General features: G+C 37.6%; 1 protein-coding gene across 1 annotated transcript; it reads left to right on the forward strand.

Moving 5' to 3' along the window:
- The first annotated feature begins 5130 nt into the window (after positions 1 to 5130).
- Positions 5131 to 8317, forward strand: LOC127086693 (outer envelope protein 39, chloroplastic). The gene is made up of 11 exons (XM_051027489.1): positions 5131 to 5393; positions 5494 to 5560; positions 5676 to 5711; positions 6017 to 6161; positions 6267 to 6425; positions 6548 to 6618; positions 6697 to 6775; positions 6922 to 7037; positions 7141 to 7288; positions 7538 to 7607; positions 7761 to 8317. The coding sequence occupies exons 1-11, from the start codon at positions 5360 to 5362 to the stop codon at positions 7916 to 7918; spliced, it is 1083 nt and encodes a 360-aa protein (XP_050883446.1). The 5' UTR covers positions 5131 to 5359; the 3' UTR covers positions 7919 to 8317.
- The last annotated feature ends 12133 nt before the right edge of the window (positions 8318 to 20450 follow it).

Consider the following 20450-nt stretch of genomic DNA (forward strand, 5'->3'; position numbering starts at 1 on the left):
AGGAAGGTCATAAAAGTGGTCAGAGTATTCACCCTGGTACCACAAAGATGTATCAAGACTTGAAAAAGTTTTTTTGGTGGCAGGGAATAAAGAAGTAGGTAGCTCAGTTTGTTTATGGTTGTTTGACTTGTTAGAATTCGAAGATTGAACATCAGAAGTCGTCAGGTATGATGCGACCGTTGAGTATTCCTAAGTGGAAGTGGAACAACAATTTCATGGATTTTGTGACAAGTTTTCCTAATGTGATTCTATATGGATTATTATGGACAGACTAACTAAATCGGCTCATTTTATATCGATTAAGATCAATTATCCTTTGTAGAAGTTGGTAGAGTTGTATATTGAGAAGATTGTTAACGTGCATGGTATTCCATTAATCATTGTGTTAGATTGAGATATGAGGTTTGGGCAGAGTTTGTAATAAGCAATGGGTACAAATCTGAAGTTAAGTTCTTCTTATCATCTATGTACAGATGGTCAGATAGAGTGGACTACTCAGTCTTTGGAGGGTTTGTTGAGAGCGTGTGTTTTGGAGCAGGGAGGTAACTGGGATAATTACTTGTCGTTGGTTGAGTTCACCTATAACAATAATGTCCATTATAGAATTAGAATGACATCGTTCGAGGCATTATATGGTAGGAGGTGTAGGACACATTTGTGTTGGTATGATTCTGGTGAGAGTATGATGTTTGGACTTGAGATAGTTCAGCAAACTAATGAGAAGATCAAGATGATCCAAGAGAATATGAGAGCTTTGCATATTCGTCCGGAGAGCTATCATGATAAGAGGAGACAAAAACTTGAGTTCCAAGAGGGAGATCATGTGTTCCTGAGAGTTACTCTGGTAACTAGCGTTAGTTATGCGTTGAAGTCTAAGAAACTTACGTCGCATTTCATTGGTCAATTTCAAATGATTCAGAGAGTAGGAGATGTGGCCTACCGAGTGGCGTTGTCGCCATACCTTTCGAATATTCATAAGGTGTTTCATGTGTATCAATTGAGGAACTACATTCCTGATCCGTCTCATATGATCCAGTTGGATGATGTTCAAGCTAGAGAAAACTTGACAGTGGATACCTTGTCGTTGAGAATTGAGAATTGATGATTGTGAAGTGAAAAGTTAGCGAGGCAAAGAGATCGCTTCAGTGAAAGTTGTTTTGGGAGGTCCTGCTAGTGGCAGTGTGACGTGGGAGCTCGAGAGTAGGATGAGAGAGTCTTATCTAGAGATTTTCTTTTTCAGGTAATTTTCTAGGGCGAAAATTCTTTTAAGTGGGGGAGAGTTGTAACACCCCGATTTAATTATTCGCTTAGATAATTAGTTATTTAACTTAATTGAGTAATTTATTTAAATGATTATTTTTGTGAATATATGACATGTTTGGTCGGCGGTGACATTTGTGGTGTTTTAGTCGGAATTAATTAAACTAATTAATTGGAAATTAGAAAGAATATGTAGAATTGAGCCAATTTTGTGAATTGAGAGAGTTTAGTGATGAGTGGATGAGAGTTGAACCTTAGTTGGGCAAAAAGTGTAATTTAGAGAAATAAAATAAAAAATATATATTCTAAAAGCTAGACAAAAATTAGGTTTTTAAAGGACTTTCTATCAGTACGTGAAAAATAAGGGAATTGGAGAGAAAAGCTTGAGAAGGGATTGCTAGAGCTTGAGAGAAGAAATCACTAGAAGCTTGCCTTGATGAATTTTGCTAGGATTACATGGTAAGGAGGGAATTCTTCATTTATGGGTGCTTAATTCATGAAAGGTTAGAAAGGTTTTTCTTAACCTCCAATAGGATTTTATCTCTTTTGTTGATTGTATTGTGTGATGAATAATATGATTCCAATTATGTTTTTATGCCCTTACTTACTTGTATGTTCATGTACTGTATTTGTGGTAGTTATTTCATATGCTACTTGTTCATAAACATGAATTTTGACATGAAATTGAGATTGTTAAAGCATGAATAAATTCTGAGTTTTATGGTTGAATCAATGGAATAACATATTAGATTAATAGGAATTAACATGCTATTGTGTGATAATCATGTGTGTAATGATTCTAGACTGTTTGGATGTGTTTGAAGTTGACTTGAGAACATTTTTGAGGTTCTGCAAGTGCAAAATGCGATTTCTACTTCTGTTATTAGGGCGACAAACATCACTTGTATGACGCCCTGGGCATCATGCGTTGTGAAGCGCTGACGGGTGTCAGGTACATGACAGGGAGACCGTCATGGTCTCCAGGCGAGCATGGTCTTGTCAGGTCGTCACATATGTGGTGTGTTGAGGGATGGGAAGGAGGACAAATGTTATCCTGGTGAAGGGTTACCCGTCATCATGTTAGAGAACATGTCCTAACATGCTAAGTCGTGTTTTGAGTGTGATTTTGTCATGCAGTCAACGAGTGGCTGCGTGTTTGGTGTATTTTGATGATTATGGGTTGATTAATTAAATTATATAATTAACTAAGATATATTATGCATAAATATGGGTTATGTGTAGTTGTGCATATGTGTGATAAAAGTGCAAATATGATATGATGTAGATTTTTGTGCATACTTGTTGATGAGTTAATGAGACGTGTGATTTGAGATATGAGTCACTACTAATGCAGTAAATAGATTTAATTACAATCAGAGTGGGGTTGTATTGCATCTTTTATTGTCGAGTAATTATGTATAGTCAAAGTGGGGTTGTACTACATTTTTATATGTCATACATCGCATATGTCATTGTTGTGAAAGAGATATGTTCGCTAGTTGAGAGTGAGGACTAGTGACTTGTCCCAAACCTTGACTGGAGGCTTAGAGCTTAGAGTGGGGGCTCGGTGTTCACATAGATTGAGATTTAATTCGTATTAAAAACCAAATGTTGAGTCGGTACTGCATGCATATAGAGTTGAGTTGTGAGTCCAGTTCAGAGTGGGGAGTATGAGAAACATGACTCGAGTCATTGTTACATTATATTCCATGATCGTGATTGAATGATTGTGATGTGGGTGAGATGTGAATACATGATGTTGGTGTGTTTTCTGATATGTGGATGCTTTTGTAGATGTGTGAATTTATCCTGAATGTTTAATCACCGTTTATTATTTGAATGTTTTCTCACCCCCTTTTTATGTTGTTGCGTATGTGCTCCTCTAGAGTACAGATAATCAGGTACCTAAGTAGGAGCTTGAGATTGAAGACGATGTTGTGCTTTTTTAGTTGCTTGTCATCTGGATCTATAGTTGGAGTCGCTCTGATACATAACACAAGGGGATCAAATTGTCATATATTTGTTTATTTGCGTATCTTTCTGTTTGATTTTATTTTGCAACTAACCACCTTTCAAACTAATAATGTTGTTGAGACTTTTATGCCTAGTATTTTTGTAATTTTATTGCTTATCAAATGAGTTGCTTATCTATTATGTTGTTCAAAATGGTTTTAATGGTTGTGAGTAGCATCCTATTTGGTGAATATTCATGTTTTATTATGCAATCGTCGAGTCATGAAGTAGGGTTTTACAAGCTATCCATAGTAAAACAAAATTTTATTCAAAAGATGCATCTCCGAGTGCTTTTAACAAATATATTGACATTTGAGCAGTCTAGTGGATATTTCAAATATGCATCTCTGGAATAAAAGAATAGAGTGGTACCGATGATGCATCTCTAAAACCGCTACTGATTTAAGATATAATTTTTTAGGTATATATATATTTGTCTACAATTAATATAAATATAGGGTCTTGTATGATGTCTCATACAAATAGAAAATGTCGCAAATATCGCAAATGAACATCATATGATATGTCGCAAATGTCTCTCTTTTCGGCACGACATCCAAGCGAGAATTTAAGATCAGTGTGTATATCCCTTTTGTAGATCTGCAATATGAAGTGCATAATCTCCCGGAGATAATAAAAAAATTGTGAAATTCGAGTACCGTTCACCGTGAATTAACAACGAAGACAAAATTGAGTTCAACAAGTATGAGCTCAAGACGAATGCAGATGTAAGGGCTATGTGAATGACATTTTTCCGTTTCGAAACAAAAGTTTCGATTGAGGTGGAAGCGACGATTTCAAGATCGGTCGAATATGTTGTGAAGATGTTGAAGCGTCCACTTGGATATTGAAATGTAATGTTTGATTTTATGTTAACATCACCTATGTAATGCTGATTTCATGTTATAAATGGTAATTTTATTTTGTCAAAATACAACTTTTTAATTTTTTGCTTCGTTTTTAATTCAGTATGCTATAGAGATGCATTTACGGATATATTTTGAAGATGCATTTCCAGATAAAAAAGACACATTCATAGGTAGGCATGGCAATATAACCCGTACCCGCGGGTACCAACCCGAACCCGCCCCGAAGTTGACGGGGAAAACCCGCTTTGACTGGGTTTGGGTTTGGGTTTTCCCCGATTTTAAAATATGGGGACGGGTCGGGTAATGGGGACACTAGTACCCACCCTGAACCCGTCCCCGAACCCGTCCCGTTTATTTTACTATGTACATCATTATTTATTTTTGATAATTTAAAATATTAAATATGTGGTTAATGTTTTGATATTTTAATCTAAATTTATTATTTAAAATATTTGAAATGTATGTATGGAATTTTTTTAGATTGTTTTATTTTATTATTTGTAATGTAATTTTATTTTGGAAAAATAAATATTTCTATTAAAAAATTGATTTTACTAAATGAATGGTGGCGGGGCGGGGATACCCAAACCCAACCCGAACCCGTTTGGGACGGGTTTGGATTTTGATTCCCCATCCCCATTTGGGTTTGGGGCGGGGAACGAGGATTATTTGGGGATTCGGGTTTGGGGGAGGTAAATACCGTCCCCGACCCGCCCCGTTGCCATGCCTATTCATAGGACGTGATTCAGAATTGACCTAAATTGTATGTGTTTGAGTTGCATCTGAAAATGCATCTCTGAAATTATGAGACATTTTTGTACTTTTACCTGGTGTCCTAGTAATATATAGGGTGAATTAAGAAATCCAAAAAAAAAAAATCTGTAAGAAAGAGAGGTAGCCCAATGATAACTTGGGCCAACATCTTAACAACAAGAAGGCCCAATTAGCAGTCATCATGGTGTCACGTGCAATGCTATGTGTGTGTGGAGTGCGGAGAAGCAAAAGGGATAACAGAAGTTGAAAGCTAAGAACAGAATAAACACACGCACGCACACACCAACTCAGAACCGTTTCGGAATAACTACGAAACTTAAAGCAACACAACATTGTCTTGTCTCCAACATACAAACTATATAATCCATCAAACATAGAAGCCTCTTACGTTACTTCAGATTTTCAGAATTTTTTTATTTAATGGTTGATGCGTTTTTTATGCTATGGGAGCTCAAAAGAGCATCCATGCTGGCAAAGGTTAGAAATTTGATTTCAATTTCAATTTCATCATTTTTCTTTGCCTTTTCAATTTCAAAAAACTTTGTTTTATTTACTATTGAGTCTTTTTGTTTTGCAGCAAAGATTGACGTTAATGTTGATTTTACTCACAAACTATGTACTTCTTTGATGCTCAATACCTTCAGGTTGGTTTCATTTCACCTCAATTCATTTTCTATTTTCACCTAAAAAATTATATATTTTTCTAATTTGTTTCTATATATTAATAACTGATTATTGTCTTGCATTTTCCTTGAACAGTAGTGCTGGCAATCCTCTTTCACTAGTAATTGGAAGGTAAGATTCTCAGTTGATTACTATGCCTTATATGGAAAAAAAATAGATTATTGTGATGTGAATTCCATTGTTGAGGGCTATGAAATACCAACACAGACACCAGACATAATACTGACACAGTTAGAATAATTGAAAATAGTCGTGTGTGTCGGTGTCAGACACGGGACACATGAGACACATGAGACACATGACTTAGTTTAATCTAAAGTATCGGTGCTATAGAGGTTGAGGAGGGTATTGGTGTTTCGAGAATTGTGTGAATGAGTAACTGATAGACAGGCTTTTTATTTTGTTCTTATGATTAGTCTCTGCATCAAACACCCGAACTTATTTGGTGGAAGTGAGAAGCTTGATGTTTCATGGGACAAGGGTTTGTATGATTCAAATATCTTAATCGCATATAGAAGGCCACGGCAAGAATGTCGTGCTCATCAGTCTTTCACAGTGCAGGTTGGTTTTGTTCTTTTTTACTTTATGGTACGAGAGACTATGCAAAACAATGGTGTGCAATAAACTATTAAATTTTACTTGTGGTTGTCGTTTTACGCTTTGCAGCATTCTTTTTCACCAGAGATTAGAACCCATGGTATTCCTATGAACAATTTCTCCCGCTCGGGAAGTGGAGGTGTAAATTTATCTAGATTATCGGTCGGAATGGACTTGAAGGAACCTGTGAGTTCAAAGTGGAGCAGCACATCCAGCATAAAATTTGAGGTTTGTTCATACTTGTCTTTTCGTGAATCTGACTTAATATAGAAGCACAGTTTGCGCGCGCTTTATGTTTTTGTTATAGGCAAAATAGAAAGCAGAAACTAACGTTTTGAACTATCGTGCAGCATGTTCGTCCATTTAACGATGATGGACGCAGTATAAGTAGGGACTGTGATGGGTTTGCTTTGACTTACAGGTAACTAAGGATTTTAATATTGCAGTTTTCGAAATATCGAACTGATTTTGATGATATGATATGCATTGCTTATTGCAGTGGCAGTCCACATGACAGTATGGTAGTGTTAAAGCATGAATCTCGATTTGCAAAGGCAAACGATCGTAGCTGTTTTCATGTAATGAATTATATTCTTATTTCCAGTTAGTTTTCGGGTTCCTATTTTGTGAACCAAAATAGTTTATGTGAATGAATTTACATATCACCAAAATAAATAGTCGTTTTGCGCATCAATTCCACTGACTGAATGCCTGATTTTTTCAGTTTAATCTTCAAATAGAGCAAGGTATTCCAGTTCTTTCAAAGATGATAATTTTCAACCGATTCAAATTCGCTGCTTCCAAAGGAATCAAACTTGGACCAACACTTCTCTTGACAAGGTTGGTAATTTGCTGCTTCGCGGGTCCTAGTTTCAACTTGAAATCAAACTTGCGGCTCAATAAACATTGAACTATGTGATTATATCCTTTGTTGTTCTGTCAGACTTACAGGCGGTTCGATCGTTGGGGACATGGCTCCTTACCAAGCATTTTCCATCGGAGGACTTGGGAGTGTTCGAGGGTACGGTGAAGGAGCTGTCGGATCTGGGAGATCATGTCTGGTGGCTAATAGCGAACTGACCCTCCCTTTGGTACGTGATAGTTTTATAAACAACATCATATAATGTAACATTGCATGTTACATGAGATCATGTCTGGTTTTGATGAAGGTTTAGCACATGATTGATTTAAACCGATCAGTTTTTTTTCTTTCGAGCCTCTGGAAATGAAAGTAGACGAACATTGTTAAACACATGCACATTCATCTTTTTAATTTTATTACATCTTTTCTTAAAACAAAATTAGTTGTGCCAAATTAACGAATGTCTTCTTTACTATAGAATAAGGTGTTGGAGGGTGCGGTTTTCATGGATTGTGGAACAGATTTGCGGTCTGGTTATTTTGTACCCGGTGAGTAAGATCTTGCATTGGAAACTTCCGATTTTTTCTCTCAAATTGATCTACATGATCATTTTTATTGTGCTCGGTACACTTTATTTTTTAGTCTTTATTCCAAAACCATTTCAAATGTGTTCTCATGCTGTTAATCTCTTGAAAATTCAGGAAATCCAGCTTTAAGGCAAGGTAAACCAGGATCTGGTGTTGGAATGGGATGTGGAGTTAGATTTAAATCACAGTTTGGTCATTTTCAACTTGATTATGCTGTTAATGCATTTAAGCAGGGAACTTTCTATTTTGGCCTCAGCAATCTTGCTTCATGAGATTATATCAAAAAAGTCATTCTCTCTGCAGTTTATCTCAATACAAAGTTCTATAGAAGATGGAATGATAAAGCTACAAATGCTGCAATATTTTGTCATCAGTTTATAGCAGAGTATAGTTGAAGTGCATTCTCTTTATTTCTAACTCCGAGCTGTATTTGCATGTGGAGAGAGAAATAGTTATTGCATTCTTTCTATTACAATTCATAGTGGTTGGAAAGTTTCTTGGCGATTTTTGAAGTTCGTGGTAAATTAGTGCAATGAAAGAAGATTGATTATTTATTGTAAATTGTTTTAAACCGAGAAGTAACAGAAGGGTACTCTTGCAACTTTGTAATCAAGCTAGGGAGGAAAATAGACTATATGATCAAGTGAAAATAATAGTTAAAAATGTAAATCCATAGATGCATTTATTTGGAAAACCCAAGTGTCACCATGGATAAAGATAGAGTCTACAAATTGTTTATATAGAGTCACTTCTCTCACTTTAAAAATTGGTTTTGTAAAGATGAGTAAGACTAAAATTCTAATTCTATCGAAGTGTCGTAAGCCAATCGATTTGGACCACCTATCATTTATCATTTATATGCATAGGAATCTATCGATTTAGACCACCAATTATTTAGAGAATTTCTTAATGCACTATACTTAAGCACCATGTGAAAATACTAAAATGTTTACAGATTTCAGAGATGCATCTCTGGTTGCACACAAGTTTGACTTAACGTTAAAATATTCCAGAGATGCATCTTCAAACATATTTCGGAGATTCATCTCCTGAAGGTATTAGAGCTTAAATCGCACCAGAACCCATTTTCTTCCTCATTTCTAAGAAAACACAAAGTTTGTTCAAACTCTCAAAGTGTTTTCCATCAACCAATTCCTAAATCAAACAACCAAGCTCATATGTTCATCAATCAACATCAACTGCATCAGAGACATCATCAAAGTGTGAAGTAAACTCTAAAATTGTCAGTTTTTGATGTTCTAAATTTTTTTTGTGAAAATGAGTAGAAATTGACGATTAAGGTAAGAAATGAGTAGAAATTGCATGAATGATAGTTTAGACATACTGTAATAGATGTTTGTTGGCTGAAAATGATGACCAAACTATTATTTTTGGGATTTGCATGTCTGCATTGTCGCCATTAACGAACTTTAAGAGTTGCAGACAATTTTGGAGATGCATCTCCGAAATTTTTCAACGTTTAAGTTTCCAGTAACCGGAGATGCATCTCTGGAAATTAGCAGTCTGTTTTATTTTTTGCTTTTCTTGCTTGTAGTGTTGCTTGCTTGCACTGATTTCTAACTTACTTTTACTTACAGACATTATAACTGATATACACGACAGACTGAGGTACGGGAGGATTGCACAACATCCATCAGTGCGGCGGGAGAAGAGTCAGGTTTCAGAGGCTCCTGTTCACTCTAGCCATGCGGAGACATCTACTTCTGGGGCTCATGCTTCTCCATCTTCTTCTTCCCGTAGGAGACAAATTTCACCTACCGACACATCACTCCCTCCATCCTCCCACAGGCGCCATATTTCACATATTCAGGCGCAAGAGATACCCGAGTCATCCGTGGTACCGGAGGCACCAGTGTCATCTCCGACAGATGATGATTTTGAGTCAATGCCACCTCCGGCTGGTGAGACTGCTGAGGATGTTGAGTCAGATCCATTTGAAGGAGGCCATGTAGAGTTGTCACTACTGCCTCTATATCCAGACCATACTTCCATACATATTTGGGACGGAGAGGTAGCAATAGCTGAAGTCATTCTTTTTAATTTTACGTTTATGGTTATATTACAAGTTTTTGACATTTATTTATTTTTCTGCAGGACCGTGATCCGCTGAAGATTATTAACCACGAGCGAAAGATTACTGCCTTGCCTTAGCCGAATGAGGAGTGGTATCAGGTAGCTTTGTCCCTATCTAGGATGAAAGACTTGTACATGACCGATTATATTACGGTCAACCACAAGATGCTTAATGCATTCATGGAGAGATGTCACACCAAGACCTTGACATTTCATCTCCCAAGTCTCACTTGATGAGACGTCTATCACACTCGGCGACGTGTCGTGTTTGCTGCATATTTCAATTAGGGGGAAAACTTCAAGATCATAGGAGGATTAGCAAAGACGAAACACTCGAGTTGATGGTAGACTATCTGGGAGTTGACCAAGAGGATGTGATGTCAGAGATGGCCAAAATCAGAGGGGCTCATGCTAGGTTTGAATTCCTAAAAAAGTAATTACAAATGAGCTCCTTAGAGCTTATGAGGCTAGAGGCGATGACGAGTGGGTGGGGTTCCATAGAACATATGCTATGAGATCATAACTTCTAGATTTGGTTTGCACGTCGATTTTTATGAACAAGAGTGTCACTTATACATATGTCGTCTATCTACGGTACTTCGGGGACTTCGAGCGAATCCATGAGTATAACTGAGGGACGCTTGTTTGGTCTATTTGTACTCGAAGTTATCAGAGAGCTGTATGTGAAAGACGGAGCAGGTCACAGGAAACATCACACTACTTACGGTAATATTTGTTGGTATTTTAATCTTTCTGTGTCATTTTCATTGCATTTTTGCAATGCCCTTACTGATCATTTGTGTGTTCCAAAATTTTCAGACTTGGATCCTCCAACACTTCTTGTGCATCTTCGGCTGGGCAGGTGTACCGACTTACACTGAGGATATGACGTGTGCTACTACATTTTCCCCACTCAAAGGGAACCAGAAGATAGATCCGTTCATAGTGTATCCTGACCGCTTGGTTACCGAGGACATGCAATTCAACATCTATGTCGATCACCGTGAGAGGCGGCCATTTGACGACATAATGTATGTTTTAAAAGGATTCGAAGGTGCGGTCATTTTAAAATATTACGGAGATGCATCTTTGAAACATTTAATATTTCAAGGTGCGTCCAGAGATGCATATCTAGAATCTGAGGGGTATTTTAGGTTTTTCAAATGTTGTTTTACCATCCCATAGGGTGGGATAAGAAATTCCTATCATTTATATGCGCATAAATCCCAAAAGAGTTAGGTGTGGCTATAAGAGAATGTAATGAAAAAACCAAATTCTACATATAACAATTCGAGTTATACATCCTTTATATCCAAACATCAAGGGAAACATTGGGAAAAATTGGAGTCTTGAGGTTTAACTTTAATTTTGAAAGCCTTTAATTTTAAAAATTAAGGGGATTACTTTTTCCACCGAAAGGATTTCTCCCACATCATTGTAAAAAACCAAAACTACCTCTAGAATACGAAAATGTACTTCCAAACACACTCCAATTCACACACAATCCATTCGTAAGTGAGTCATATCCTATTTTTTGTCAAAAATTAATACGAAAATGTATCTCTATAGTAACTTACATAGGTGTATCTCCATATGGGTTTTTAATCAAAAAATCGTGAGACCCTTCCCCTTCCTCATTTTCAGCATTCTCTCCCAAAATCTCAAAATCTCAAACTCTCTTAACTCACATCCAAGTTTCTACTATCAACATCCAACCAATCGAAGTGTTAAACATCAAACTCACATTTGGTAAGTTTTTGAATCAAAGATTTTCACATTTGATTTCTCGATACAAACATTTGTAGAATTCGAGCATTAGGTTGTGTAATATACATCAATATATATGTAGTATAACTAAGCAATGTGTTTGGTAGGTAGTTTAAATGAGCAATGTGTTTTGAGTATCTTTGGTTTCCATGCATTTCTTCCACTTGTGTTTTTTTAGTTGCAGGTTAATACGAAAATGCACTTCTGTATTTGTTCAAAATTTGATTTTTCAGAATACATCTGTATTTTGTCTATCTGCATTGCTTGACTTGATTTTCAATGTGTTTCATCTGAGTTTGATTTTTTCTACTTTGTCTAGCTTGTCTGGTTTAATTATAGATAAATGTTAGTCTGAGATTTTCGACTTAGAATTTTCTACATGAATGTGAGATACGAGGTGGGTATAAATACTAAGTGTAGGTAGCTAAGTCATGTTGTTAACACCAAGTTGTGAATTCGATAAATGGAGTTTTCAAAAGATATGATCAAGTAACTTGAAGACGTTTTCGACAGTAGTAACAGTTTAGAGCAGTTCGAGAACCAAAGACACATGTAAACACATCAGAACACAAAATCCCACGTAGAAGATACATGTCGTATTCTGGAGATATAATCGTTGTTGACAATTATTGATGTACATAATATATAAGTAATTTTCGTTTATGTAATGGCGATTCACATTTCATTTTATTCTATTTAGAATTCACACATCTGAGCCACAAAGATAAATAATTTGTGAGAAATGTATGAACTTGCGTCTCACTCTTAATTCAAACATTTTTTACCCAATTGTTTTACTTTTGTATTTCTTTCTTTATTTCTTTTATCCATTCAAGTACTTTTACATTTACTTCCTGACGTTGGAAAACCTTTTAGCACTATCACACTTTTCTCAAACATTTAGAACAATTTGTCATTTATAATTTTTCGAGTTTGATCCTTTAAGTGAATTAAAACTCGGGATTGTTTACTAAAAATACCATTAAACAAATTGGCACCCCCGATGGGACTCTTTTATACGAAATTTAAACTTTTTGCAAATAACGTATGTGATTTTATGTTTGTTTCCATTCTTCATGCATTTAAAAGTTATCAATTGTTGAGCGCTTATGTGTCTGAGGAGTGGTAAGTTTGTTAGTATGTCTAGACCATCAAGGAATTTGTCCCCTCAAGGGGTTCCTCCTCCCCCAAATGTAGAAGAACTACCAATCAGAGTGGCGGTAGGAGGTGCAAGCACTTCAACGACCGTTGGAGTAACTCCTCATGTCGTGAGTAAAACATTAGTTTTGACAACGACACCAGAAATGGTGATATCATTAATATAACAAACTAGTTTTCCTATTAATCTTGTGGTTACACCACCAACCACTGTAAGAGGTACTAGGCCTCCATTCCTTTCAAGTTTTACACTTACCCCTAGTGGTAGGGAGTATCCAAATGGCATGTCAACTGCAATTATGACAGGCCTACAAACGAATGCGTCAATGTACACAGATAATGAAATTGTTGTTGCCTCTAATTTCAATTCATATATGGCATAAAGAGCTGTTATAAACAGCTCTGGTTGAATTCGTAAATATCAGAGAGAATTGGGATGCATCCCTCAGGTTATGCCACCCTTAACTAATAATTCCCTTATGGTTGTTAGGAAACAGAGGGATGACAATAACCATGACACGGTTAACATGCTTACCTAACAAATTGGTACGGTGTTCAATCCTTTGATCCAAAATACTGATCATAGTTACCAATAATTAGCACATAAAATGGGTCGAATTGCTTACTTTTTGGATCTCCTCCAACACTAATCTAGCCAATCCCTAATAACCAAGTGAAACAGCAAGTTGCGCTCCAGCCAGTCGAACAACCTAGACCCAAGATAGTGGAAGATGTGGTGTTGGTGAACAAGAACGAATATACATATCACGTAGTTGAAAGAGTCTAAAAAAATTGTGTGTGTTTGTGTGGGTGGGTGGGGGGTGAGGGTGGGGGAATAACATAACCAATATGGCTGAACAAATTCTAACTTAAAATAGTCTTAATGTTGGTTTTCATACGCCAAATTTTGTTTCTACATTATCTGAAGATGTCCTAAAAACTGAACTCCCTAGGACTGGAAAATCCCTAAGTTTACTAAATTTGCAAGTGAAACTAGTGAGTCCATTATTGAGCACATTGCTCGATACCAGTCAGAAGACGGTGATCTGGCTAATAACGAAAATTATAAGATGAAATACTTCCCAAACCCTATGACTAAGAATGATTTCACATGGTTCACTACTCTCCCTCCAAACTCCATATATAATTGGAATCAACTAGAGAGAGTGTTCCATGAGCAATTTTATATGGGACAGTCGAAAATTAGCCTAAAAGAGTTAACTAGTGTGAAAAAAAAACGTTTAAACTAATAAATGATTGTCTCAATAGATTCAGCTTAATGAAGTCAAAGTGCTTTACTCAAGTGTCTGGACATGAGCTAGTCGAAATGGCTGCAGGTGGTTAAGAGTATTATGTTAGAAAAAATTTAGATACCCAATACCTAAGTGATATGGCCCAATTAAAAGATAGGGTTAGATAAGTTAAACACTTGAAGGAAGAAAAAACTAGCTTAGAAAAGGCTAGAATAAATCAACACCCTATAAAGGAAAAAATTGCTTACATAGAAACAAATGATAATAACCAAGAACTTGATGTAGTTTTCGAGTGTTCAGAAGAAAATAATATTAATTTGGCCGAATTTCAGCCAGGGCCTCCGTATGTTTGTAAAGTTTTGAGGCCCTCAAATGGAAAAAATATGTTGAACCAAGTAGAATTGAAAAGTTTATTGCAAAAACTTATACTTTCGATGTAACTAAATGTGATGACATTTTCGACCTTCTAGTTGTCGATGGTGAAATCATAGTGCCGAAAGGCCTAAAGACGCCACCGATGGAACAAAGGAAGAAGAAAGGTTTTTGTAAATATTATGATTTACTTGGTCATAAAACTTCTCAATGTGTTCTTTTCAGGGATTTGATACATGGTGCTTTAAAGGATGGTAGGATGAAGTTTGGGGATAAACCCAATCCGTTAATGAAAATCAACTTAGACCCCCTACAATTAAAGGAGGCATATCTTGTCGAGCCTTTGGAGATCATGATGTTCAACACTACTATATGTATCAACACGAAGTTTGAATAAGTGAGTATGATGGATTACATTAAGAAAATCAAGGTGGTATATCCAAAAGTTGAGGAGGAGTTAACTGACTTCTTGAACCGATGCAAAACTAAAGGTTTTGAAGTAATGTAGTGTCCTCGCTACAGTGCAATGTTCGACAAAGAGGCAACGAAAGGCCTCGAAAATATCAAGCCTCAGCTCAGCAACCAAGGAAAAGAATTCTAGATGATAAAAGACCCCAAGTTTCCTTTGACAAAAGGGGGGGTCCCTTATAAGAAGTACCAAGAACCTTCACACCATTGGAGAAGTCAGAAAAAGACTTATGTTCCACTTATTGGTGTTCCTTTTGGTGAATGGATCCGACCTACGAACAACCCCAATGCAGATCAACAAAAATGGAAGATGATCGATGTTGGTGTAGGTTCATCCTACCACGATAACTCTCAGGTGTCAAAGAATTACTCATATGGTTCTAAGAATTTCCTAGGTAAAAATCCCATGACCAAAGCCCAATGGAGGATGCACCAACGAAGAAATAAAGTTTCTCTTGAGGCTATAAAGTCAAGTAACAATGACAAAATCCTAGCGCTGACAGATGATCAAGTGGCAAAGAGACCCATGAAGGAAAGACTTTTTCCCCATATGCCAGCACTAGTTAAGCCCAAGGGCAAAGATTCCATGCCAACTGAAGATGATATGCTTACAGATAACTTTGAATATGGGTCAGATGATGAGCTTGACATCATATGCAACATTGTTTTAGTTCTACCTATAGAATTCGATAGAATTAATGGGGTGACAAAAAAGGATGATGATTCTTTTTCTAAAGAGATGGAAAATCATAAGCCTATGTGCTATTATATCATGAAAAATAGGGGTGTTGAAGAAGAAAAGGTCGTTTTTGACAGGCCTTATGAAGGAATGAACAACACCTTAAGCCACTCTTTATATGGGCTAAGGTTGACGGAGTGAGTGTTATTAAAGTCTTGGTCGACGGGGGAGATACGATCAACTTAATTCCAAATTCCTTATTGAGAAGAATTGGCAAGAAAGATACATATTTGGATGAAAGCATCAGATAAGTCTTGGAAACAACGAATCCTACTCTGATCAAGGCTTAAGTACCATTTAGAGGGAGCACCCCTCAAGCTGTCTTGGAAGCAATGTATCATAAGTTTGTCATCCTCTACATGCGCAGCCATTTTTCGATAGTACATAATAAGGTGACTCTTAGGACACGAGTGGCCCTCATACCTATTGAAATCTGGGGTCTTGAACTTCGCAGGAATCACAAGACCTGACACTAAGCACATCTCCTTAGCAGTAGCACCAAAAACTTGGTCACCTTCCATAGCCCTCAATCTTTTCTCAAGCATCTGGTAATTCTCCTTCATCCCTCTTATGTCTTCCTTCCTTTCCTCATCTTCGTCTGAAAAGTCCGGAGCATGTTGTTGATCCTCAAAGTAAGGTTGCACATGTGCACGAACGAGAGGAGGTGCGAACGTGTGGACCACTGGATGATTTTCATTGATGGTCGGTAGAGGAGCCGTCTGCTGAGCGGATTGTGCAAAACCAGGGGCGCCTTCAACTGGAGGTGTGAAACCGGGAGGTAAACCATAGGTTGGCCAAGGGGTTGGTACTGTCCTTGCAGGTTGGGGTTCAATCGTGGGACCGACGATTTCTGAAACGACCGTCGTTTGGGCGTCCAACTTTGCCCTAATGACCTGTAGTATCTCCATGACTTGACCCATGTTTCCACGTAGGTCTTCGAGTTCTGAGCTCACTCGCTCCAATTCTTGTTCTTGGTCAGCCATTCTCTGTCTTGCTCTGGCACGAGTATTATACTGGTGTTGAAAATTCAGCGTGAAACTGGAGGAAGAAAGGACAGAATGAGACTCTGTTTTGAAAATGCATGAATGCATGTATGGATGCATTTTGTTTGCAAAACTCTTGGTTAGTTTCAATTGTTCATTTCAAAAATGTCACAACACTTGTTCGCAAATATTTAAAATAATAAGGAAATGAAACACAATAAAATGAATCTCAAAAGCGATTTTCATTAATCTCATATCAAAGTTCAAATACAAACAACGTGCTCATGGCTTATGGGCTTTCCGAACCGTAGCAAGGTCGGTAGTTAACCCTTCTAACATTGCCTTACAAAACTTAATGAAATTAAAGACTTGATGCGGGGTGTTCTCTGGACACATGCACCAATCAGCTTCTTGCATCTTCTCAGGTAGCTCTCGCATGATGGAACTCGCAAATCCGGACAGCCTCAGAAATTTGCCCTTCCACTCAGTGTAAAGCCCTTGGAGATCTTGGATGATGCGCAAGTCTTCAGCCTTGGTCACCTCTATGTCCCTATAGAGGTTTCTCCAATATCTGCATTCACCTAGTAACATCATATAGGCAGCATCCTGATCCCCACCTTCAAGTGCCTGGATTCTAGCATCGGCTCGTTCCAAATGATATTTCAGCCGTGTGCAAACTCTTTCTGACTCTTCAGTCTTCAGCTTCTCGCATTCTAGAGTATCATTGTATTTCTGAATGGTATTCTCCAGTTCACGAGTACGAATCTCAGAAATCAGCCGTGCTTCCCTTTTCATTTCAAGGGTCAGTTCCAGAGTCTTATTGAGTTTTTGAATTCGGAGTAAAGCTCTATCCAACTCATCTTCCTTTGATTTGAACACAGATTTAGTGCTATAGAGCGCTTGTCCAAACTTTTCTCTCCTTGCTTCAGACTCTCTAGCTCTTTTGTTGGAGATTTCAAGCTCTTTGTCCTTCTTTTGTTGACCGTCTTTCAAGTTCCCATTCTCTATCGAGACTCGGCCAAGCTTGATTCTCAAATCAGCATTTTCCAACTCCAACTCCTTGATACGGGCATTGAGCTTCTCTACATCTTCAGGTAATATGGGTTTTGGCTCAGGAACCAATGGATAGATAGAAGGATCAAATGGAAAAGGGAGTTTAATCATTTGAACCCTCTCTCTAACCCAACAAGTGTAAGGCTCTTGGGAAATGACATTTCTCTTACCCAACTCCTTACCTTTTCTGATAACTGCTTGCCAAGACCTCTTGATCTTTTTCACCATGGGATGATCCGCTTCAGCACTATGTAAGATGAAAGGCTCTAGAGCTTCAGCTTTTGGAGGGCCATTCATAGGGTACCCATGCTGCCTCAGAGATAACACAGGGTTATAGTTGATGCAACCCTTGGTTCCTATCAAAGGCACATTGGGGAAGTCTCCAATGCTGACAATCACATTCTCGGTTTCCCAATCCCTGATATACCACTTAACATGACTGGAGGTGAGGGAAGCTAACTTCTGGAAGGGCTTGAGTTCCTTTGAGACAAAAGGACCTTCCTCGGGCATATGGGATCTAAACCAGGCATGCAACAACTGCGCACAACATAAGACGATTCCTCCCTTCTTCTCATGACGATCATGGAGAGTGTAGTAGAGATCGGCCAAGAGAAACGGTACAGGGTTACCAGAGAGGAAAATTCTCACCGCCAGGTGGTCCACAAAATGGTCAATATTTGGGAAGAGAACTATCCCATATACCAACACGGCTAACACAGCATAAAAGGCTTCCCAATTCCCTTCTTTTTCCATCTTCTTGGCCTGATCTTCTAAGAACTTCCTAGAAAAACCACTGAAAGGTCTTTTCACATCCCAATTGTCCACGACTTCAGAAACTTTCAGACCCAAAGCTGAAGTTATCCTCTTGGGAGGAATATCTTCATCGAGCTTAGGAAATGGATTATGATCCTTCAAATTCCGGCCTATGATCCTCTCAACCTCCTCCAAGGTAGGAGCCAACTGGAAGTCAGAAAACGTGAAACAACGTAGAGGTGGATCATAGAACTGAGCAATAGTCACTGCGGTCATCATGTCCATCTTCTCATTTAGGATGTCCAGAATTTTTCCATAGTTTTGTACAAAGTTGTTGAGTTTGATTGGTGTTATTTTGGCACTCAACTTCTGCAGGCTGGTAAGGTCCACGTTCTTGTATTTGAACTGAAAAGTGCCTCTTCTCTCAGGATTCATCTTGCTAACAAGTCTTGGATTCCTGAAATAATGCGAAACAAACTAAGAGTTTTGCTTTTTATGCGTATGCAATGAATGGATGGATGCAATGTTTTTTTGTTTTTTCTTTGGATAGGTTCAAAGGTCGGAGGTATGGATAAATTTGATTGCTTTTCCAAAACGGGGTTCTCACTGGGTATGATCTAGGGCTTTGTTACAAAGGATCCCCAGAGTCATTGATTCACAAGAATGTTTGACGCTTACGGGAAATACTTTCCGGTCGTCAACTCCATCAAGGGAATCTATTCTGGGTGAGGTTCTCGTACCGACTCTTACGAAGTATTCACCTCGGGAGTCCGTACTACGCAACCATCGACTGGGTTCTAGACAGGGTACTCAGAGTCATGGATTCAAAAGACTGTTTGACACTTACGGAAAATACTTTCCGGTCATCAACTCCATCTAGGGAATCTATTCTGAGCGAGGTTCTCGTATCGATTCTTACGAAGTATTCACCTCGGGAATCCATACTTTCATACGGTGAACTGGACTTTTTTGTGGTTTTAATCGCAATGTCGCGGTTAGCAAGAGTCGCCACCGACTTTTCTTTTATCCAATAAGGAAAGGTGGAAAAGAACAGGAAAAACCTTAATTTAGATTTTGGGTTCGGGAGGTACATTATACAAAGGGAAGGTGTTAGCACCCTTTGTATCCATGATTATCCATGGGCTCTTAATTGCTCGATCACTTATATTATTTTTGTCTAAAAAAAAAGTGTTTGTGAATTGTTTAGAAAAATTGTTTTGAAAAGAGAATTTAACTTTGTAATGATTCTTGTATGAATGTATACAAAGTGATTATCTCGTTTAGTTTTGAAAATTGTTTAGAAAAATATAACTCGGTAATGATTCTAGTATGAATGTATACCAAGTGGTGATTTTCTGAAGGTATTTTGAAAGGTGTGAGGTGTGAAAAAATGTTTTAGGTTGTGAGCCAGCAATTAAGAGTTATACCGACCCAAGGTCTTTATGAGTATTTCCTATCCTTATGAGGGTAAAACTGTCCTTATTATTGAGAAATAAGTAGTTTTATCCTTTGGATGTAAAAGGGTCATCGTAGGGTCATCGATTGGTCATTGAAGGCAACAGTTACGAGGATACCTTAGCATTCGAAGGGACTATCATCTTTTAACCGTAGGCAACATCGGAGGGTCATCGAGGGACAAAGTTGTATATTCGAAGGCAACATCCGAGGGACTATAATTTATTTTATGATGATTTAACCGAAGGGTCTTTGCTAAGGGTATCCCCACGTTCGCGGGACATGACCGTAATATCGTAATCGTAAGGCAACAAAGAGAGGTCCAAGATCACTTATTCAAAGGCAAAGTTTTACAATTAGTTATATAATTAGGATGAAACTCCACATTAAAATTATTAAAAATAATATATTAAAAAATTAATACATTAGAAATTAATACATTAAAAAATTAATTTAGGGTGAAACTCCACAAGGGTATCCCACAAATAAAGTGGAATACCTAGCCAATAACCTTTTCCTGGGATATGTGAACCTTTACGAAACTCAAAAAAAGAAACATGTTAGAACACCAAATCAGGGTGCAATCGAAGATTACACCGGAGAAATATCACAACAATAAATAGGATAGGATGAATAATGCATGGCTATGATAAAAACATAAAAAAAACAGACTAGAAGAATCAGGTACTGTCTCGTTCGCCTCTGCCTC

The sequence above is a fragment of the Lathyrus oleraceus genome, chromosome 5, assembly GCF_024323335.1.
Source record: "Lathyrus oleraceus cultivar Zhongwan6 chromosome 5, CAAS_Psat_ZW6_1.0, whole genome shotgun sequence".
NCBI lineage: Eukaryota > Viridiplantae > Streptophyta > Magnoliopsida > Fabales > Fabaceae > Lathyrus > Lathyrus oleraceus.